Raw genomic sequence first — 21,040 nt, 5'->3', positions numbered from 1 at the left:
CGCATATGAGACCAAAGTGAAACCATGCTCTCTGATGATTCTGGCCAGGGGAGTGACATAGATGTTAAATAGAGTCGGTGATAAGGCTGATCCCTGCGGCAACCCGCACAGGAGATGGAAAGTGTCAGATTGCAGATTGTCCCAGAGTATACTCTGCTCCCTACAAGCTAGAAAGGAGGCGAGGAGGGCCAGGGCCGTCCCCCCAATCCCTACAGCCGCCGCACTAACACTGTGTGATTCACGGTGTCAAATGCTGCTGATAGGTCTAGAAGGATAAGGACGGCCCAGCCCCCCCGTCCACCTGTCTCGAATCTACTCTGTATCCATTATCAAAGCCGACTCTGTAGAATGGCATGATCAAAAGCCATGCTGACTGGGGTCTAACAAGCTATTGGAATCAAGATACTGAGTTAACTCCCTGTTCACCAATTTTTCGAGAATTTTGGCTGCTATTGGCAAGCATGAAATCAGTTGATAATTTTTTTACCTCAGTCGAGTCCAGGGCAGGCTTTTTGAGTATCGGCCTAATACCAGCTTTTTTCCAGGCACAGAGAAAAATCCCTGACTCAACTACTTTGTTTAGGAGGGGAGTTAAATGGGAGCTAATCGTTTCTGAGACTAGGTGTAAAATTGGGGGGGGGGGACAAGGATCGTTGGGTGATCCTGACTTAGTTCTTAAGAGGAGGTTATTCACTTTCTCTTGTGTAAGGGTCAAGAAACTCGTTAATTGGCTCTAAGTGGCATTCTCCCCAGCAGGCAGCCTATTAGTTATGGCCGCAACATTAGCTGTGTAGAGGAGGTCATCGTAAATTAGTTGCACCTTCGTTTGAAAGAAGTTAGCCATCTTATTACAGAAAGCTTGGTCAGGCCTGAACTGATTTTCCTGCTGCTGCTTAGATAGGGAATTGGAGTGAATTAAAAAGCTCCTTAGAGGAGTTTTTAGCTACCCCAATTTTTGTTGTAAAGTAGTCAATTTTGGCTGGATGTCCTCAGAGTAGCTAATAGACTAGAAAGCGGCCTCAGCAAGAGGTGGATAAGGTCTTTGGTGATCCAGGGGGCATAAGATGGAACAGGAAAGGGCTGAGCAAAGCTGTCTATGGGCTTTTTTCTCGGGCTCTCTCATACAACGTTATCTGTAGCTGAGGACTTGGCAGAAGACAGAGAGCAAATATTGGAACCCGCATCCATAGATTCCTGCAAAGCAGTGAGTGATATCTGGCCTGACAGACCAAACCGATGAGTTATGGCACAGGTCGGACCCTAGCTCTGAATCTCTCAGGTTAGGTTCCCTTGAGCCTTGCTGGGTGCCGAACCACAGTTTTCCCAAAGAGTGCACAGACATTGTCGCCCTTTTTGATGCATCTGCAAGAAATGCAGGAGAGTTAATCCCTTACCACACTTTCACTTGCCTCACTGATTTGTTGTTCGAACCAGTGTTGGGTAAGAAAACCACCTATGCCACACTAGGAAACCACCTGGGAGGATGGTGGTGTCCCAGTCTTGAAATTTGGAAAGTTCTGAATCTTTCCAGAATCTTATTTGATGACAAAGATCACTTGCGCCACTTATGAATACGGTGATGAATTCCTGCTCACATGTGTGAATATTGTATGTTTAACAAGACCCTACAATGGATGGTCTGGGTCATTGCTGCTTTAAATGTATGAGTTTGAAATCATGTATTTAAAACTATCCGTGCAATTATTCTAAGATATTAAACTAATGCAAAGGTAGAGTACTAATTGTTTGTGTCTTGACAGAACTAACGAATGTCAAGACATATGCAAAGAGATATCAGCTACATTAAAATAGAGCTATTTGCTGCAATGTTTTTCTCCAAGGATTTTACAATGTAATGTGCATTTTCATAATATCATGACCATTTAAAATAGTTTCTTGTTACTTTTTTTCCCTCAGTGCATTGGTTAAGTAAATTATCTTTAAATTTCTAATTTATATGGGAAAAGAAGCTTTACACATTCAGTGGTAGCAATTCTATAGTTATGGGTAGATTAGAATTTGCATTATAAAATTGTTTTTTGTTTTCTTAATAACCTTGTTGCCAATTGACAAATCTGCACAAACTTTTCAAAAAATGCCATCCAATTTGGTTTTGGTATGGCAAATTTTGTGCGAATCCATTAAAGGGACGGGGCGGGGCGTGTGGGATAAAGAAGGAAGACGATGAAGTGGCTTTCCCCATTTTGACTTCCAGAGAAATCCTTTGTTTCTGCTTAAGTACAAAAAAACACTGAACGGAATTTTACCAAACTTGGCCTGAACGTAGAGCTGCACTTATAGAATGCATATGCTTAATTTGAGAATAAATCTTGTTAAGTATTTTGAAATAAGCAAGCATTACAAAAATGTGGGTGGACTGAAAAGGATTTAAAAAAAGGGAGAGATATCGGAACCATTAATTTGCACATCTTCCTCAGAGTCACAAATCTTTGGAAGATCTGTGAATCTATGTACAACAAATAAAGGAGTACTACTGGGCTAATGAGCTTTTTCTGTTGGTGTCGATTGGGGATTTGTGAATCCTGCTATGGATTTGTGAATCCGGTGCACCATGATTGGATGGCTGTCCAAAACAAATTCTGTTACTGCTGTCATCACCCAAGCTGATACACTGAGCACTCTGTTGTGAAAAATAAAGTAAAATAGGGCATGAGGGGTCAGGACGAATGTACACTACCCAGGCCCGTGTATTGTTAGGGGGACACCAAAGGGACCCTCAAAACATACAAAAAATATATAAAAGTGGGTTTTGGGGGAGTTGTGGATCCATGACTGAATTTGTAGATCCTGGGCCTCGTGGATCCTCCTGGTGGTCTCAAGATATGTGTATAAGGTTGTGGATCCTTCTTTAGGAAAAAGATGACACCACACAGTTGCACATGGCCAGTGACTGTGTGCGGCATGGCTTGCTTGAGTGGGGGTTGTGCACCTTGTCAAAGACCAGGCCTTACATCCAACCCACGCTGCAGCAGGAGATGCCACCAGTGGCAGGGTGAAAATTGCAAAATTCCATCAACTGTGTTTTTTGCAATTTTCACCCCGAGTGTGCTGGGTATACTCAGACGAGAGTCCCAGGCTCTCCACACCACTGGAGTCAAGCTACCCAGGCTGATGAAGGCTGATAGCCAGAAACCGGTCCTTGGATGCTTGATTCCGGTCTGGGAAAGACATGGCTTGGTAGTTCGGACTGGACTGTTCCCATGAGGCACAGGGTCAGAGCTGATTTGCATATAGCCAGTGTCTAACCCAGGATGGTGTGGAGTGCAAAAAAACGATGGATTTAGGCCCAGATCCTTGTACTGGGGTGAATGTATGACATTGTTCTACATTCTGTCCATCAACTGTTTTTTTTGCAATTTTCACCACCAGTGGCAGGGTGGGCACAGAGCATGCCACATGGCCAAGCCCTACAGTCCAACACCGCTTCCTGTGGTCGAAGGCCTTGAGCAGGGTGGCCGTTTGCATCAGATCAGGCCTAGCTGATGGCCAGACTCTGCAGGAAGTTTGATGCGCAGTCTGGGTTGACCACCTACAGTGGGTTGGGGACAAGGTCTGATCTATGGGATAGGCTTGGCTGAAGACCGGTCCTTGCTGTATGCCACCAAAGGTACAACCATAGCGTAGGAAACAATTTCATAGAAGTTGACTATGGTATATCATAAAAAAGGAAATTTGGTGAAAAAACTACAATTAAAATGAAATTATGGTTTAGGATATTCTATAAAACCTTATCATGTTAAAAGAAATCATACATTCACTTAAAAAACACAGAGTACAGTTGTTAGCAATTAAAACCAATAAAAAAACACTGACATTGGCAATTTATGGTTTGCTATGCAATCTATAACTCAAAACACAGCAATGTAAAACCTAACTGGAACACCAAATACAATGCTCATAACCTCACAATATGTATTCCAGTCAATAACAGCACCTAAAGGTACAGCATGAAATAATACTAAATTAATAGCTGTCTGTTATAGTGCTAATGTACTATGTAATCTAACCTGAAGGATCAGTTATGTCCTTTGTAAATGCGTGTTATTTCAAGGATGAAGTCATCAGCATTGTATTTGGTGTGCAAGTTAGGTTTGCATCGCAGTTTTACAAGGATTACAGAGCTAACCATAACTTGTGCCGTCAGTTTGGGAGGCGCGCTTTACACCAGCCCTGAGACCGACACTAGTGAATATTTAAATGGGGCAGAGATATTGGTGCCAGATGATGCCCTCCGGATGCCCCTAGCCACAGACCTCCCGCACGAGTGTCGACTGCGGGGGGCCTCGGACTTGGGCTATCCGATAGGACAGTGGGATACCAGGGCAAGGGTGGGCCCTGGAGACATTGAGAATATCTCAGTTAAAGAGGTGGAATCGACAATCACCAGGCAGCTACCTAATAAAGCCCCAGGCCTTGACAGATTACCTGGAGATCTTTTCCGCTCCCAGCCAAAAATCTGGGCGCCGTACTTGGCTGTTTTATTTAATGCGGTCCTTTGGGGAGCTAAGTTACCGGACACCTGGGCAGGGGCCGAGATTGTCCCAATCTTTAAGAAGGGCTGCCCTTTAGTACCATGAAATTATCGGCCGATTAGTCTCTTGGATACTTCGCAGAAGCTAATGGGCCGAGTCCTCCTGGATAGACTGCTGGGGTGGATGGAGGAGCATAAAGTATTGACTACCCTTCAGGCCGGCTTTAGAGCTGGAATCTCGACCCTGGACCAAATCTTTAGGCTGCAGGTCCTTTTTTGAAAGACAGCAAGAGTAGAGGGTGGCAGCCTCTACCTTGTCTTCATAGACCTGCGAGCAGCTTTCAACCTTGTTCCCTGGGAGAGTTTATGGAGGGTCCTGAAAGAACTAGACCTCCCGCCCTATCTACTAGACGTCCTGAAGCGTTTCCATGCAGGGTACTACGACCAGGTGAGATGTGGGAAGAACGGGGAATTATCAGCCCGCTTCCCCGTGACCAGAGGTGTACGCCAGGGCTGTGCCCTGGCTCCCAAGCTCTTTAGTCTTTATATAAATGGCCTGGTGGGTGAACTGGACAATGTCAGGGACAGTGATGCTCCATGGTTGGCCACTGGTCGGGTGCCTGCTCTGAAGTTTGCAGACGACACCTTGTTGTTGTCTCGAACATCATCAGGTATCCAGAGGGTTCTGGACGGTTTTATATCATTCTGCGCTTCGAGGGGATTGGAGATAAATTTAGCAAAGACGAAGTTTATGATCTTTCATCCCCCAAAGCGCATTCGCCCTAACCCTGTATTAAATGGTGTCCCGCTGGAAAGGGTGAGAACCTTTGTATACCTGGGTGTCACCCTGACTGAAGATTTCGGCTGGGGCCCACAGGTATCCAAATCTGCTCTGAGTTTGTCGCAGATCGTAGGGGGCATTGGCAAGTTCCAGAGAACAACCCTGTTTAAGCCAGTTGCCCCAGTCCTTGAGATCTATGGGGCACAAGCTAGACCAGCTGTGATGTACGGTGCAGAACTCTGGGGCCATAAGAGTACACCAAGCCTTCTTAAGGTGGAGCAGGCCTTTATGAGGAATTTGGTAGGCCTCCCCCAGAGCACCCCGCTCACACCCCTGAGACTAGACCTAGGCTTAGAGTCCATCTCAGAACTGCTAGCTGCTCGACCTCTCCTGTATTGGAGAGGGCTTTGGACAGTACCTGAGCTCGAGGATTATAGAGCTGAATTCACTGCAGTTTTGGGGCAGTTGAAGAACAAGAATATTCCCTGGTTAGCCCATATTAAAACCCTTGCACATCAAATTGGTATGCCCCAATTATGGGAGACCCCGGAGGTGAGCTGCCCGGAAGTGAAGAGAATAGAGCTCTTGGCCTCCCTGAGACATTACAACCTGAGTCTGCTGCATTGCTCGACAACTTTGGGCAGATTGTCCACAGAATTTTTGCAGGTAAAACTCGTGTCCAAGAGGGAGTAGTTTCTGGACTTAATACAGTCTCCCCTTGCAAGAAAACTTTATACACAATTAAGACATGGTTGTCTACCTATTGGGGCATTTACTTGTAAATGGGATGGACGAGAGGAGGGAATTTGTCCAGTCTGTAACAATACCACAGAGGATATCGTCCATGTTTTATTCTTCTGCCCAGCTTATAGTATAATACGGAGGTGCTGGTTGGCACCGTTATGCAGAGGTTTTGGCCTAAAGCAATGTGCACAAGCTTCTAGAATTTTAAGATATGACACCTCCCCACTTATTGTGTTTGCGGTCTCCCGGTTTTTACATGGTATGTGGCGCAGAAGGCTCACTTTAATGAATTGCGATAAATTGTGATTAATTGTGATGTTTGTTACCTTTCTTTTGATAACTTACTGTTTAATAACTTTTTAACAATGTATTCTTAATTATTTATGTTTTTTATCTTGTGTATGTACATATTTTATCTGTGCTTTTATGGTCTATGACCGCAATAAAGTTATCAAAATAACTTGCGCATTTAAGTGCAGATGTTCTTTGGTTTCAATTTGTAACCAAAACTGTACTTTAACTGTGTTTTTATATGAATTTGTTTTAACAGTCTTCTCTCCAGCCAACTCTACTGTAACACACAGATTCCATGGAATTCAGAAATGTGCAAAACATTAAACGTGATAATCCCAGCACAACTAACCCTGGGAAATGAATATGTTGTAGGAGATTACTCCCTCATACTGCGCTTTCTGAGAGGTAGTTTATTTCTGCTCATCATTTGGCCTCCCAATCTAATAGAAAATACATCACTGCCAGAATGGAGCTTTCGTCATTTTTAGGCAGAATAAATGACGCTGAGGACGTTGCGGTTTTTGATACTTTATAAACTCTAACCTTGCAGGCGTACACGTGGTATGAAGCTGGCCACAAGAGAGGGCACTTCGCGTCGGTGTGGCAGCGCTCCCTCTACAACGTCAACGGACTGAAGGCTCAGCCGTGGTGGACGTCAAGGGAAACTGGGTACATCGACTTAGTCAAGGTAAGCTGCCCTCTCACCATAACTGTGACCCCGAGACAGTCACAAGGACAGTTTTAATGTAGAATTTGTATTTGCAGATAGCAAAACCACGGTAATAACGTGCATGCAAATGTGTGGTGATTCTAATAATTAACATGTTCATTTAGCGATGTAACATTATTGTGGATTTGTAGAGTGATGCCCACGTCAGGGCCGGTCTTAGGCATGTCAAGCTGTGCACCTGCACAGGGCCACCAAACCCCAGGGGCCACCACGCCAGGCCTGAGGCACTTATAAATGGTGCACGGGCCCCAGCCGGGGCCCCTAAGGCTCTTAAGAAATGGTCCGGGCCCCTTGCCGGGGCCCCTGAGGCTATTAAGAAATGATGCGGGCCCCGCCCGGGGCCCCTGAGGTTCTTAAGAAATGGTGCGGGCCCCAGACGGGGCCCCTGACGCTCTTAAGAAATGGTGCGGGCCCCGGCCGGGGCCTCTACCTATGTTCCCTGCCCAGGGCCACCATGAGCCTAGAGCCGCCCCTGCGTCAGGCACCCCGTGACAAAGACGAGTGCTTTATTTTGAAGTGAAAAGCTGGTAGAGGCGCGACAACAGCACTACGGCGAGTACAACCAGGGAATACTGCGTGAAACAAAGACAATAAATACTGTCACGTGTTACACGTTAGTTCATCCTTCTGTTGGCTGCTGACCTTCATCACACTGACGTTTCTGTTATGAGCTGGTGACCTTTACCTGGAGTGGTGAAAAGCTGCCTCCAGCTGAGTGGTATTACACAACATGGCACATGGCAATTTGCCATCTGCTGTGCATAAATAATGGGCTTCGTACCTTAACACGCGCTTCTCCACAGTATGTGATGAGTGTGCTGTAGGGTGACCAGAATTTTAAAGCAGAAAACCGGGACATTCCCCAAAAATAGAAGAGGGACTACAATTTTACTTCAAAGTGCACAGAAGGACAGTGCTCCTTAGCAGAAAATTACAGAAAAGGCAGTAAGAAAATACATAAAATGCCATTTTTAAAGCTAGTTGCATGCCTGTTAATTAAATTGCTTTCCTATAACAGCTGCTAACTACCCCTGCTTTGCGAAACATAAAAAAAATACCTCCCACCCTTTTCAGCCTACCCTCTCAAAAAACCGGGACATGAGCTTAATTTCCTGAAATCTGCTGGGACAGTTGTCAGAAAACCGGGACTGTCCAGGCAAATCTGGGACGCCTGGTCACCCTTGTGTGCTGACCACATGCAAAGCTGTCACAGAGCTGCGGAACCCGAACTATGCTTACATCTCATACATGAGTCTGATGTGCACATGCTTCCAGTGGCGGCTGCTACCGGATTCGGGTGAAGGGGGGGGGGACGAAGGACGACTATGAAGAAAAGATTTTTTTAAAAACCTTACCTGAAACGGCCGTCCACAACCTCTCCTCCTTCCTGCAGTCCCGGCCTGCAGCAGCAAGCATCCAAGCTCCCAGGTTCCCCTGAGCCAATGACAGTGATTGGTCTGAGCGCTGTGGATCGGAGCTCAGCTGGGGAATGGGATGCTTTGCATGTTCCTCACCAGTCTGTGTAATGTACCCTGGTGAGGAAGATTCGAAGTGGACATAACTGGCCAGCCCAAGAGGGCCGGTCAAGCAGCCATGCCCACTTAAAGAGTGCTAAGCACTCCTCTCCCCTGTTGTGCCTAGCCCCGCCCCGCCCGACGAGCCACTGACCGCAAAGGAAAGCTAAAATGATAATAACAATAGTTACTTTCATTCTAGTTTTCCTTTTGTTCAGTGGGGCGACGCTCCTCCTCCGTAGTGGAGGAGCCGCCACTGCATGCTCCATAATGACAACCACCACCTTCGACCCACTCTATTTTAAGAGAATTTTATTAACAAAGGCCAACCCAGCTGCCATTTCTCCTGGTCAGGATCATAAACCTTTATCAAAGTATATCAGAATGGACAACCCTGTGTGTTAATCAGCTAAGTGGACTCTGAACATAAGAAACACCATAAAGAGACCCGCAGAGCTGCTCAAAGCTGCCAGCTTCCTCAAAGCCATAATCTGTGCTCCTGTCTTTCACACTTATTCATCCATCATACTGTAAAGCGCTATGTCCTGTAGCACAATAACCAATCCGCAGTTGTCCTCACGCGCAACATGGAAACACTTCCCACACAGGATCATAGCAAAAACAACACACTTCCAACCACATCCCTACAAGGTGTAGTGTGTGCTACTCATGTAAGCAAGTGCCCCATAGTGGTAGTAAGTGCTACATAAATATTGCAATACAATACAAGAAATGCAGTTCCATTGTTCAACATTATTGACAAGATATGCTGGGAGTATAATACAGTCTGTGCGAGATAACCCATTTTATTGGTTAAGAATTGTCATGCGGCATTAGTACAATAGAGTGAAACACTGGAGTGAGCCAGCAGGCGCAGACAGAGAGAGGACCACCGTTGTAAAGTAGACCCTCATGCAGTTCAATGCAAGTATCCAATGGAGGTGGAAGGATACCTCCAAATTGTAACTGGGCTAAGACAGGGTTGGCAAAGGCTGAGGCCGATGGCTTAAAGAAGTCGAGCAAAGAAAGATAATGAAAGGAGCTTACCCAAAGCTCACTGTAGGTATATTGTAAGCAGTAAGTATGGTTTAAAAATGCTTTGTGAAAATCCAAACCTAAAAATCTATCCTAGTGTCTGTCGTGGCACGGCGTAAATACAAATGCTCTCTGCCAGCATATCTTGTTCTAATTTTATTAGAAAAAATTTAAGTAAATTAAAATTAATATTGTTCTGTTTCGGAGGAACGGCACCTCTATTACATTATCATTCCACACTGGCTCCTGATTGGTACGAGCTGTATCTAGCGGGACCACTGGGTATTTTAGTTGGGACAAAATAACATTTAAAAAAAAAAACGCGTACATAATGCCCTAACCTGCATTTTCTCTTTGTTTATATCACAGATACTAATAACCATCTGTCAGCTCTGACTCCACATGTTAATGGAAATGCTTGCAATGTTATGGAAACATCTTTTTTACAGAATTAGCAGATGTAATCGTTTTTTAATAAGGTGTTTATTCCTAGCTTTCTTTAATGACAGATGTACCCACGTTAATTGGCCGTACGGCATCTGCTTATTTACCTTTGACTTCAATTTCTTCTCTTTGGCTGTGTGTCCAATTTTCATTTGTGATTGTAGACGCTGGTCGCGCTTGTTTTGTTGTAACATGAAGTGGATGCGTTTAACAGGGCTCAAGAGGGATTAACTGTCTGCAATGTAGAGGGATTTTAAAATGTGAATAATCCAGGCGTTGTATTAGATATTGAGATTAGAGAGTGAATAATTGAGGGAGTGGAAACACTAGACTGTGCAGCAGTGTTAAAGGGTTAGAGTTAAAGGCTTGATGGCAGAAAAGGAGCTGTATGCCGTTATGCATTGAAGGGAGACAGGGAAACTCACAAGCGTCAAATATCAGATAGTGGGGAACAGCCATGTTTTTAGGGACTTCCGAAACGTCAAAAGTTTAGGGATGACTCGGATGCTTGCTGGGAGGGAATTCCAAAGTTTGTCTGCCAAAAGGCCAAACGAGTGACCCCCCGCCCTCGCTTTCCTTACTTGAGGGACACAAACCAGACCATGGTTGGCAGAACGCAGAGCGCTTCTGGGCAAATAAGGCTTTAGTAAATCCGATAGCCCCATATGGGCTTGATGCATCAGAATTTTGTGCGGGTTGCACAGCACCTTGAACTGAATGCGGGCTTCAATTGGCAGCCAGTGCAACTTCAAGAGCTCCCGAGCCACTGATTGAGATCTTGGGAGTGCCACTAGCATACGTGCAGCCGTGTTCTGTACCCTCTGCAGGTGTTTAATGCTCGCCTTATTGGCACCTAGATATAAGGCGTTGCCATAATCAAGCCTCGCAAGAATGGAGGCCTGCAAGATAGTTTGGTGTACTCTGGGAGGAAAGAAACCAAGCAAGGGCCTCAGTCCTCTCAGGAGCCCAAAGGAAACAGCGGCAACAGCTCTTGTCTGCTTCTCAAAAGTTAGACCGGTGTCGAACCAGACACCCAAGTTCTTTACCGTCTCCTTCGGTGATGGAACGGGTTTCAGATCATCAGGCCACCACTGCACATTGCAAGTTGTTTAGTTTTATGACCACCCCACCACTCTCATAACTGCTTTGTGCACGTCACTTCTCTTCTAATCTTCAATGACCCATAGAACTTAATTGAGTAAAGTAGCAAAAGACATGAAGAAAAAAAATTATATCTCCACAAATACCACTACAGCGCTAAAAAGGAAGAAAAGAGAGAGAACGGAAGAAAGCAATACCACAAGCAGTCCTTCTATTTTGTCGGTGGTCCACATTCATGCCTAGGTCCCTGTGGTCCAGTTTTTGAAGAAATCCCAGCATCTGGTTTTTCTCCATTCTGTTGCCTTGAACTTTCACTGTGTGGAATGTAGTCATCACCGGTGAGGGGAAAGTATCAAGATTTTCTCTGTTCATCTATTCCAGTGTTTCACTCTTTCCTCTTGTACAGCGCAACATTGGATACCTTCCACCTTTCACATCACCTAGCTACCCCAATGATATGTGCCTTGACTTCACTGTTTCATGTGGTCCACACTTGTTTAGCCCTTGTTAGGTCGAGTTTACTCGAACCTTTTGTTGTCAACCCAAAAAATTCCTACCAGGCGGATTTCAAAGAGTTCATGAGAAAAGAATCACTTGACAAGCTCCTCATGCACGAGCTTGCCTGAGCCTTCCCCCCTGCCAGCAGCATTTCTCCTGCACTCGGCCCACCCCCTCCCTCTCCATATGGTGCGCTCTGCCTCAGGACAGCATCTCTCCTCCCATAATTATTCACTCTCGTCAGTCACCCTTCCTCCCAGTCCTTCGGCATTTCTCCTTCCCCCTCCCCACAGCAATGCCAAGACGAGCTTGCCCGAGCCTTCCAGCAGCATTTCTCCTCCCATTACCATTTGCTCCTGCCTCCGAGAGCTTCAAAGGGATCTGCTTCACACTTCACGGCGTTTATAGGACACTTTCGGTGAATCTTATAAACATCCTCTGCCTTTGCCTTTCCTTTGTTGTTGCGCCTCTCACAACAGCCCCTGACCCCCCCTCCCCCACCACAGAGCGCATCTCAAGGCCACACTTTCAGGGCCCTGTCTCTTTCATGGCCAATGCTTGTTTAGACTCTTCCCTGTTTAGTGTTGCATTTGCTAAGATATCACGTGGGCATTTCACAACTGCACTCGCCTACATGCTTTTACTATTTTTTCACCTTTCCAGGTTCATTGCGCACATGTGGGCTACTAGGTTCGGTTATGGACCTGACAGTATTATACGCCCGCTATGGGTGAATACTTCTTGTAAGCGCTGTTTTTTCTGGTCTCATTCACAGATGTTTCCCCTGACGAAGGGCACACCGTTGCCCGAAATGCATCGGGATTGATGTAACAATACGTAAATGTTACAACAATGCTTCAAATGCAAAACTGCATTCATATTCCTTGGCCCCGCTTTAAATGTAACCACACATTAAATACGTTTGTTTAGGAGTGCTTCTCTTTGTCTGAGAGCACTCCACACAAGTGCTGGGGTTACTGCCGCACTGTCGCTTGCAAAATCCGTCATTAACCCCCCCCCCCGCTCCCCCCTCCCCCTCAATAGTGCGCTCCCTGCTGTTTTGACACCGGGCGTTTGCAAAATAGGGTTTCTTTCAGCAGAAAAACAAGGGAAATCGAGAGAAGAGCAGCAGGCTCTCTGCCTAGCTGCCTGCTAAAAAATATTTTTTGCTCCTCCATCCTCTCCGAGAGGTAGTACTGCCACTCATGAGACCCTCCTCTCACATTCACCCCTCCATTGCCTCAGCTCACCTCTCCTCCCCCTCTTTTCAGAATGCAACTCAACCATTTTGGTACATTTGCTTCCAGCAGCAGCACGATTTTGCTGCGAGCGCTAATGAAAGCCTGCCTTTCCTCATTATCCTGCAGCGCTGCTTCTAATCACCTCTTTCATTGTTCAGTGCACACGTACTGTACACAGGGCCAGAAAGGTCTAACCACCGAGAGACACCACAGGACAACTCCACAAACAGCCTTTCTTTGCTTAATAAAACGCCGATTATGGGTTTTACCATTCCAGCTGCTTCCCCCAGTGAAAGTTGGGTAACAGTGAATGACCAGCCTCCAGCAACATGTTCTATTGCGCGATGATTTCTTTGTTTTGGAATGCAAGGGAACGTTCTTTGCTAAGAGTTTGCAGCAAGTTACATTCTTGCGGGGAAACACTTGGAGGGAAGAGGATGGTGTACTCTATGTCGCACTCTTGCTAAAATGTAGGTGATTTGAATTCTAATGAAAACGCACACACTGAATATTTGTGCTTAAATGGGGTACATCCTCCTAAACCTGCAGAGTTCACACGTATGCAATACGAACCGTATTACACACGGAACACAAAGATAAACATTAAAAGAATTCTGCTGAAGTACTATAGTCAAAAGTGAACATCTATAAGCTGAATTTTGTTGCTTAGATAGGGGCACTCTTTCCTAAAAATGCAGAGTAGGTACGCATGCAATGCAAACCGTATTGCACCCACACGATATAAAGATACACGTTTAAAGGAATTCTAATAAAGTACTGCAGTCAAGATGTAGCTGAATACAGCTGGCTAGAAACAATGGGATCGCTGCTTTTTGGTTATTCATAGTAGTCCTTTCAACCATAACAAGCATTGGCAAAACCAATACTTCTCGCCTGTTTGAATTGCTACCTGATACAGCTGTGCGTGCTCTAATCAGAGGGAGATAGAGTGGACTTGTCATGTCTGCCCCTTTCTAGCCCGTCCACGGATCTCTTGGTGCTACCAAGCTGTATGGTACTGTAGGCTTGCGCAGGCCGTTGCGCTGTACATTCTTCCCTGCTCTGACTGCGCAATGTTTAACACAGTAATCCTCAGAGTCCGCGTCTGTAGACACACATGCTACTAATCTCCCTTCACTCGATTTATGACGTCATGGAAGCAATTGTTGTTTGCAAACTTATACCCCCTCACCCACCCTCACCCTCACACCCCATCACACCCCCACACACCCCTTCACACACCCCCTCAAACCCCCTCACCCTTACCTTCACACCCCCTCACCCTTACACACCCTCACTCACCCTCACACACCCTCTCACCCTCACGCACCCTGACATGCCCTCACTCACACACCCGCGACCCCACACACCCTCACACACACACCCTCACCCTCACATCCCCTCACCCTCACACCCCCACACCCTCACACCCCCACACACCCTCGCACCCCTCACCCTCACAACCCTCACCCTCACACACCCCCTCAACCTCACCCACCCTCACCCACCCTCACACCCCCTCACCCACCCTCACCTCCCTCACCCACCCTCACCTCGCTCACCCTCACACCCCACAAACCCCCACCCTCACACCCCCCACCCCCTCACCCTCACTCACCCACACACCCTCACTCACCCTCACACACCCTCACACCCTACCCTCACAACTCTCACACACCACACCCTCACACACCCTCTCACCCTCACGCACCCTCTCACCCTCACACACCCTCCCACCCACCCTCCCTTACATGCCCTCACTCACACACCCGCGACCCCACACACCCTCACACACACACCCTCACCCTCACATCCCCTCACCCTCACACCCCCTCACCCTCACACCCCCACACCCCCACACACCCTCGCACCCCTCACCCTCACAACCCTCACCCACCCCTCAACCTCACCCCCCTCTCACCCACCCTCACACCCCCTCACCCACCCTCACACACCCTCACCTCCCTCACCCTCACACCCCACAAACCCCCACCCTCACACCCCCCACCCCCTCACCCTCACTCACCCACACACCCTCCCTCACTCACCCTCACACCCTCACCCTCACAACTCTCACACACCCCACCCTCACACACCCTCTCACCGTCACGCACCCTCCCACCCACCCTCCCTCTCCCTTACATACCCTCACTCTCACACCCGCGACCCCACACACCCTCACACACACCCTCACCCTCACACACCCTCACTCTCACACACCCTCACCCTCACACACCCTCACCCACCCTCACCGCACACACCCTCACCCTCTCACACACCCTCACACACCCTCTCACACCCTCACCCACCCTAACACACCCTCACCCACCCTCACACCTCCTCACCATCACACACCCTCACTCACACCCTCACGCACCCTCACTCAACCTCACACCCTCACCCTCACACCCCCTCTCACACCCTCACACACCCTTACCCTCACACCCTCACCCCCCTCACCCTCACACCCCCTCACCCGCACACACCCTCACCTTCACACACCCTCACTCACCCTCACCCGCACACACCCTCACCCTCACACACCCTCACTCATCCTCACACCCTCACCCTCACACCCCCTCACCCTCCCAACCCTCTCACCCTCACACACCATCACACCCTCGCCCTCACCCTCACACCCCCCCACACACCCTCACTCACCCTCACTCACCCTTACTCACTCACCCTCATACACCCTCATCAGCATAGCATAACAAAACATAGCATGGCATAACAAAAAAAGCATAGGATACACAACCTCACAACCCTCTCACCCTCACCCTCGCTCTAACACACTCACCCACCCTCACCCACCCACACTCACTCACTTACTCACTCACTCACCCACCCTCACTCACCCACCCTTACTCACTCACCCACTCACCCACCCACCCTCACTCACCCTCACCAGCATAGCATAACAAAACATAGCATAGTATAACAAAACAAAGCATAGGATAGGAAAACATAGCATAGCATAACAAAGCATAGCATAACAAAACACAACAAAACATACCATAGCATAACAAAACATAGCATAACAAAACAAAGCATATCAAAACAAAACATAGAATAGTATAACAAAGCATAGCATTGAAAAACAAAACATAGCAAAACACAACAAAGCATAGCATAACACAGCATAGCATAACAAAACATAGCAAAACAAAACATAGCAAAACACAACAAACCATAGCATATATAACAAAACATAGCATAGCATAACAAAACACAACAAAGCATAGCATAGCATAGCATAACAAAACACAACATAGCATAGCATAGCAAAACAAAGCTTAGCATAGCATAACAAAACATAGCATAACAAAACATAGCATAACAAAGCATAGCATAACAAAACATAGCATACCAAAGCATAGCACAACAAAGCATAGCATAACAAAACATCTCATAACAAAGCATAGCCTAGCAAAACACAACAAAACATAGCATAGCATAACAAAACACAACAAAACATAGCATGGCTTAACAAAACATATAATAGCATAGCAAAACACAGCATAGCATACCAAACACAGCAAAACATAGCATAGCATAACAAATCATATGTTATATTATGTTAAAATTTGATAGAGCGCAAACAGCTGCCCCAGCAAAGAGGCGTCCCGGCGCTAAAGAACCACGAAAGCTCAAAGGAGGACAGAGGGAAGAGGCGGGGGACCTAAAGGGCAGGGAATAGGTGGGTTTTGACGGCTTTCCGGAAAGCAGACAGATTTTCCAAAGAGCGAATGCTTACTGGCAAGGTGTTCAAAAGTTTGGCTCCTAGCACCCTGAAAGAGCGTCCACCGGTACGGGCTAGCTTTGTGCGGGGGACCGTCAGTAGATGTTGGCCTAAAGAGCGCAAGTTGCGCTGTGGCACATAGGGTGTGAGGAGTGGCCGGAGAAGTCCTGGGCGTCCAGTTTTATGGATTTTAAAGATCATGATGAGAGCTTTAAACTGGATTCGAGGCTCGATAGGTAGCCAGTGCAACTTTCGGATTGTGGCTTTGGCTGAACACCTGTGGGGGAGACCGACCAAGGTTCTTGCCGCGGTATTCTGCACGCGTTGCAGTCGTGCTATCTCCGCTTTGTTGGCGCCCAGAAGTAAGACATTGGCATAGTCCAAGCGGGAACGAATTGTGGCTTGGATAATCATTTGGCGAATCTTGGAGTCGAAGAAGCCGAGTATGGGTTTAAGGCTCCTCAGCAGGCCCACATAGGTGGCCGCTACTTTTTTTTGTGTGAGTTTGGAAGTTAAGTGAAGAGTCCATCCAGACGCCTAGGTTTTTGACCAAGGATTTGGGGGGTGGGCTGGTGCCCAGCGACGATGGCCACCAGTGTTGGTTCCAGTGGTTAGTATTCTTTCCGAGGAGCAGCACCTCCGTCTTGCCTGCATTAAGCTGCAGGCAGTTATCTGACATTCACTGGGCCACCGCAGCCAGACCATCCCTGAACTTTGCGGAAGAGGTAGAGGGACCCTCGGTGAGAGTGATGGCCAGCTGTGTGTCATCGGCGTATGACACCAGCGTGAGGTCCCAGTTTCTGGCTACTGCAGCAAGTGGTTGCACATATAGGTTGAAAAGGGATGGGCTGAGTGCAGAGCCCTGAGGGACTCCCTGTCCGATGGAATGGGACTGGGAGAGGAATGGAGGAGCTGATACCCGGAAAGTTCTATCCTTCAGGAAGGAGCGGAACCATTCTAAGGCAAGGTCCGAGATACCCACAGTAGCCAGACGATTTAGTAGAATGTTATGAGATACCGTGTCAAAGGCCGCGCTGAGGTCCAATAGGATCAGTGCAGCACTTTGACTGGCATCAAGTATCATCCGGAGATGTTCCGACGTGGCTAGGAGGGCAGACTCAGTGCTGTGGCCCGGCCTAAACCTGTTTTGAGATGGATCTAAGGTGTTGTTTAGATCCATGTGTTTGGACAAGATGATGTTTACATGGGCCTCTGCGAGTTTGGACAGCCATGGGAGCAATGAAATGGGTCTAAAATTCTCCAATTTGGAGGGATCGAGGGTCGATTTTTTAATAATGGGAGAGACCCATGCTTGTTTCCATGCAGTCAGGACACTGGCCAAGGAGAAGGAGAGATTCAATATAGATGCCAGGGAGGGTAAAAAGAAGTCTAGGGATTGGATGAAGTGGACTGGTCTCATAGGGTCTGATGGGGAACCCAATTTGACCTTTCTACATAGTTTAGTAAGGTCCTGATGAGAATTTTCAGGTATGTGCGTCATCGTGGTGCTATTACTAGTGGGTATAGGGGAGCTGAGTGGTGTAGCAGAGTGGCATGGGAAAGATTTATAGATTTCTTGAACTTTTTCAATAAAGAATGAGGCAAGGTCCTCACATTGCTGCGCAGAGGTAATGCTGGAGGAAGGAGATCTGCTACTCTGCAGCTCTACTACTAATTTGAAAACAACTTTGGCAGGGTTAGGGCTGGAATTAATTTCTTCAGCATAGAAGGCGGCGCGTGCGGAACAAATAGCTTTGTGGTATAGCTTTTGTTTGGACAGATAGAAAGCTTTATCTCTGTCATTGTATTCTCGTCTCCAGGCTCTCTCGGCTTTCTTACATTCCCTCCGCATGGTTTTCAAGGTATTGTTATACCATGGATTGGAGGGGGAACTACGTCCTTTAGTCCATTTAAGAGGGATGAGGGTATCTAGTCCCTGAGTGATCCAGTCATGGAGGCAGCATATGTTGTATTGATATTCATATGTGTCTCTTGATGGAATTCTCCTAAGATGGAGTGCATGTCACTGGTTGAGAGTTTGTGCCATGATCTTTTTAGGCGACGGGTGGGTTCAGCCCTGTTGAACGTTTCCTTGATCAATATCGAGAATTTGATTAAGTAATGGTCTGTCCATCCCATGGGTTTGGGCGCCGCTGTTATAGTTTCTGGGATGTTGGTGAAAACAGGGTCTAGTATGTGTCCAGCAGAGTGAGTAGCGTCCTGGATCAGGGGGTAGAGTTGAAGGGCTGAAAGGTCGGCAAGAAGGTTTTTAATGATAGGGTCTTGGTTTCGGTCGAAATGGAGATTGAGGTCTCCTAGTATAGTGAAGTTTGCCGAGCTCACCACAAGGGAGTTCGCTGCTTCAAGGAAAGCTTCAATGAATGTAGACGTAGGTCCGGGGGGTCGATATATATATATAGAGGCCAGATAGAGAGAAATGGGGGCCCGCTGTGATCTTAAAGCGAGCACCTTCACAGCTCGAGATGTTTTCTTTAGTAAAGGAGCAGAGAAATTGCTTTTTGTAGATGACAGCAATGCCGCCACCTCTGGTATCTCTATCTATTTCATTTGGTAGCTCTCTGGTAGCGTGAGGTTAGAAACACTAGTCGTATCATCATGTAGCCAGGTTTCGCAGATAAAGAGAATGTCAGGGTTTTCTTCGAGTAGAAGAGCATTAACCTCTTGATGGTGCTTGCAGAGAGACCTAACATTAAGTTGTAGGATAGTGAGAGGAGTTAGTTTGTGCGCAACTGAGAGGCGCCGGGGTAGACAAGGGCTGGGGGTGGAAAAATGACATGAGTTACATTGAAGGCATGTCTGTCCGAGATGTCCCGATATCATCCTGCAGCTCCTCCCAGGGTTCAGGGCGATAAGGAGATCTCTATCATAGTGGTAGACTTCCCGTGTAGCTTGGCCAGGGGACAGGCGAGAGGCGATGTCTTGGCGATGACGGGCGTAGATGGGCTTGCCTTAGGCGCGCAAATGGCGCGCCCGCTGCGCCCGTCCGCTGCGAGTACGGTGAATGCACATGTTATCAAGGGGTGGGAAGGGCGGGGGCGTGGCCTCAAAGTGGGCGTGGCCTCGCGGCTCTCCGGTAATGGCGGCGGGAATTGTTTAGTGCTCGAGTCCGCAACCAGCGCTGAATCCGCTGTGCGGTGAGCTAAAGGAGCAGGCAACAGAGTCCTGAGATGGCAGGCAAAGAGTAAGTGGATTTAAAAACAGCACAATATAGTGACACATAAATTAGTACAGAGAACTCCCGGCTTTCGCCTCCGGAGGATACGTGGTTCTAATGCAAGCGCTCGTAGTCAGTGTTTTTATGCAGAACAGGGCGGGCGTGGCCTCAAAGTGGGCATGGCCTCGCGGCTCGCCGGTAATGGCGGCGGGAATTGTTTAGTGCTCGAGTCCGCAACCAGCGCTGAATCCGCTGTGCGGTGAGCTAAAGGAGCAGGCAACAGAGTCCTGAGATGGCAGGCAAAGAGTAAGTGGATTTAAAAACAGCACACTATAGTGACACATACATTTTAAAAGTACAGAGAACTCCCGGCTTCCGCCTCAGGAGGATACGTGGTTCTAATGCAAGCGCTCGTAGTCAGCGTTTTTATGCAGAACAGGGTGGGGGCGTGGCCTCAAAGTGGGCGTGGCCTCGCGGCTCGCCGGTAATGGCGGCGGGAATTGTTTAGTGCTCGAGTCCGCAACCAGCGCTGAATCCGCTGTGCGGTGAGCTAAAGGAGCAGGCAACAGAGTCCTGAGATGGCAGGCAAAGAGTAAGTATAGCATAGCAAAACAAAGCATAGCATAATAAAACACAACAAAACATAGCATAGCATAACAAAGCATAGCATAGCAAAACATAGCATAGCATAACAAAGCATGGCATAGCATAACAAAGCATAGCATAACATAGCATAGCATAGCAAAACATAGGGTAGCATAGCATAAAAAAACATAGCATAACAAAACAGCATAGCATAGCATAACAAAACAAAACAAAACATAGGATAGCAAAACAAAACATAGCATAGCATACAGCATCACTCAGCACCACCACAGCATCACTCTGTGGCACCACAACATCACTGAGCTCCACCACAGCATCAATCTGTGCAACCATTCAACAACAACTGGTTCAAATATGTTATCTCAATGTTTCAAGCTTTATTACAAATGTAAGAAAAAGATGTTAATATTTGACATATGTTCTTGGATTTTCGTCACAATAAAATACACTGAACATAATCTTCACAAATGTTATTTACAAAAGTTTAAGCTATTGCCATTATAAATTACAATAACTTTTATTTAAGTATTAATTATTTAAAAAAATTATAAACCATTGTTATTTGTAATATCAATACATGTAAGTCACGTAAATACAACACATATTGCATTACAAATGCTATAGGTGTCACATTTGCGAAAGT

At 47.0% G+C, this 21,040-nt stretch overlaps 1 protein-coding gene across 7 annotated transcripts in view; it reads left to right on the top strand.

The window, feature by feature from the left end:
* The window catches only part of ASPH (aspartate beta-hydroxylase), a 584,233-nt gene that overhangs the window by 499,698 nt on the left and 63,495 nt on the right, over window positions 1-21,040 (top strand). For all 7 annotated transcript variants that reach the window (XM_086965790.1, XM_086965792.1, XM_086965789.1 and 4 more), the window contains one exon: window positions 6,862-6,999. In XM_086965790.1, the coding sequence (XP_086821916.1) occupies window positions 6,862-6,999 (138 nt within the window). The remainder of the gene's footprint in view (window positions 1-6,861; window positions 7,000-21,040) is intronic.

Source organism: Lissotriton vulgaris, chromosome 4_1, assembly GCF_964263255.1.
Source record: "Lissotriton vulgaris chromosome 4_1, aLisVul1.2, whole genome shotgun sequence".
NCBI lineage: Eukaryota > Metazoa > Chordata > Amphibia > Caudata > Salamandridae > Lissotriton > Lissotriton vulgaris.
This window is presented reverse-complemented; position numbering and strand designations above follow the sequence as displayed.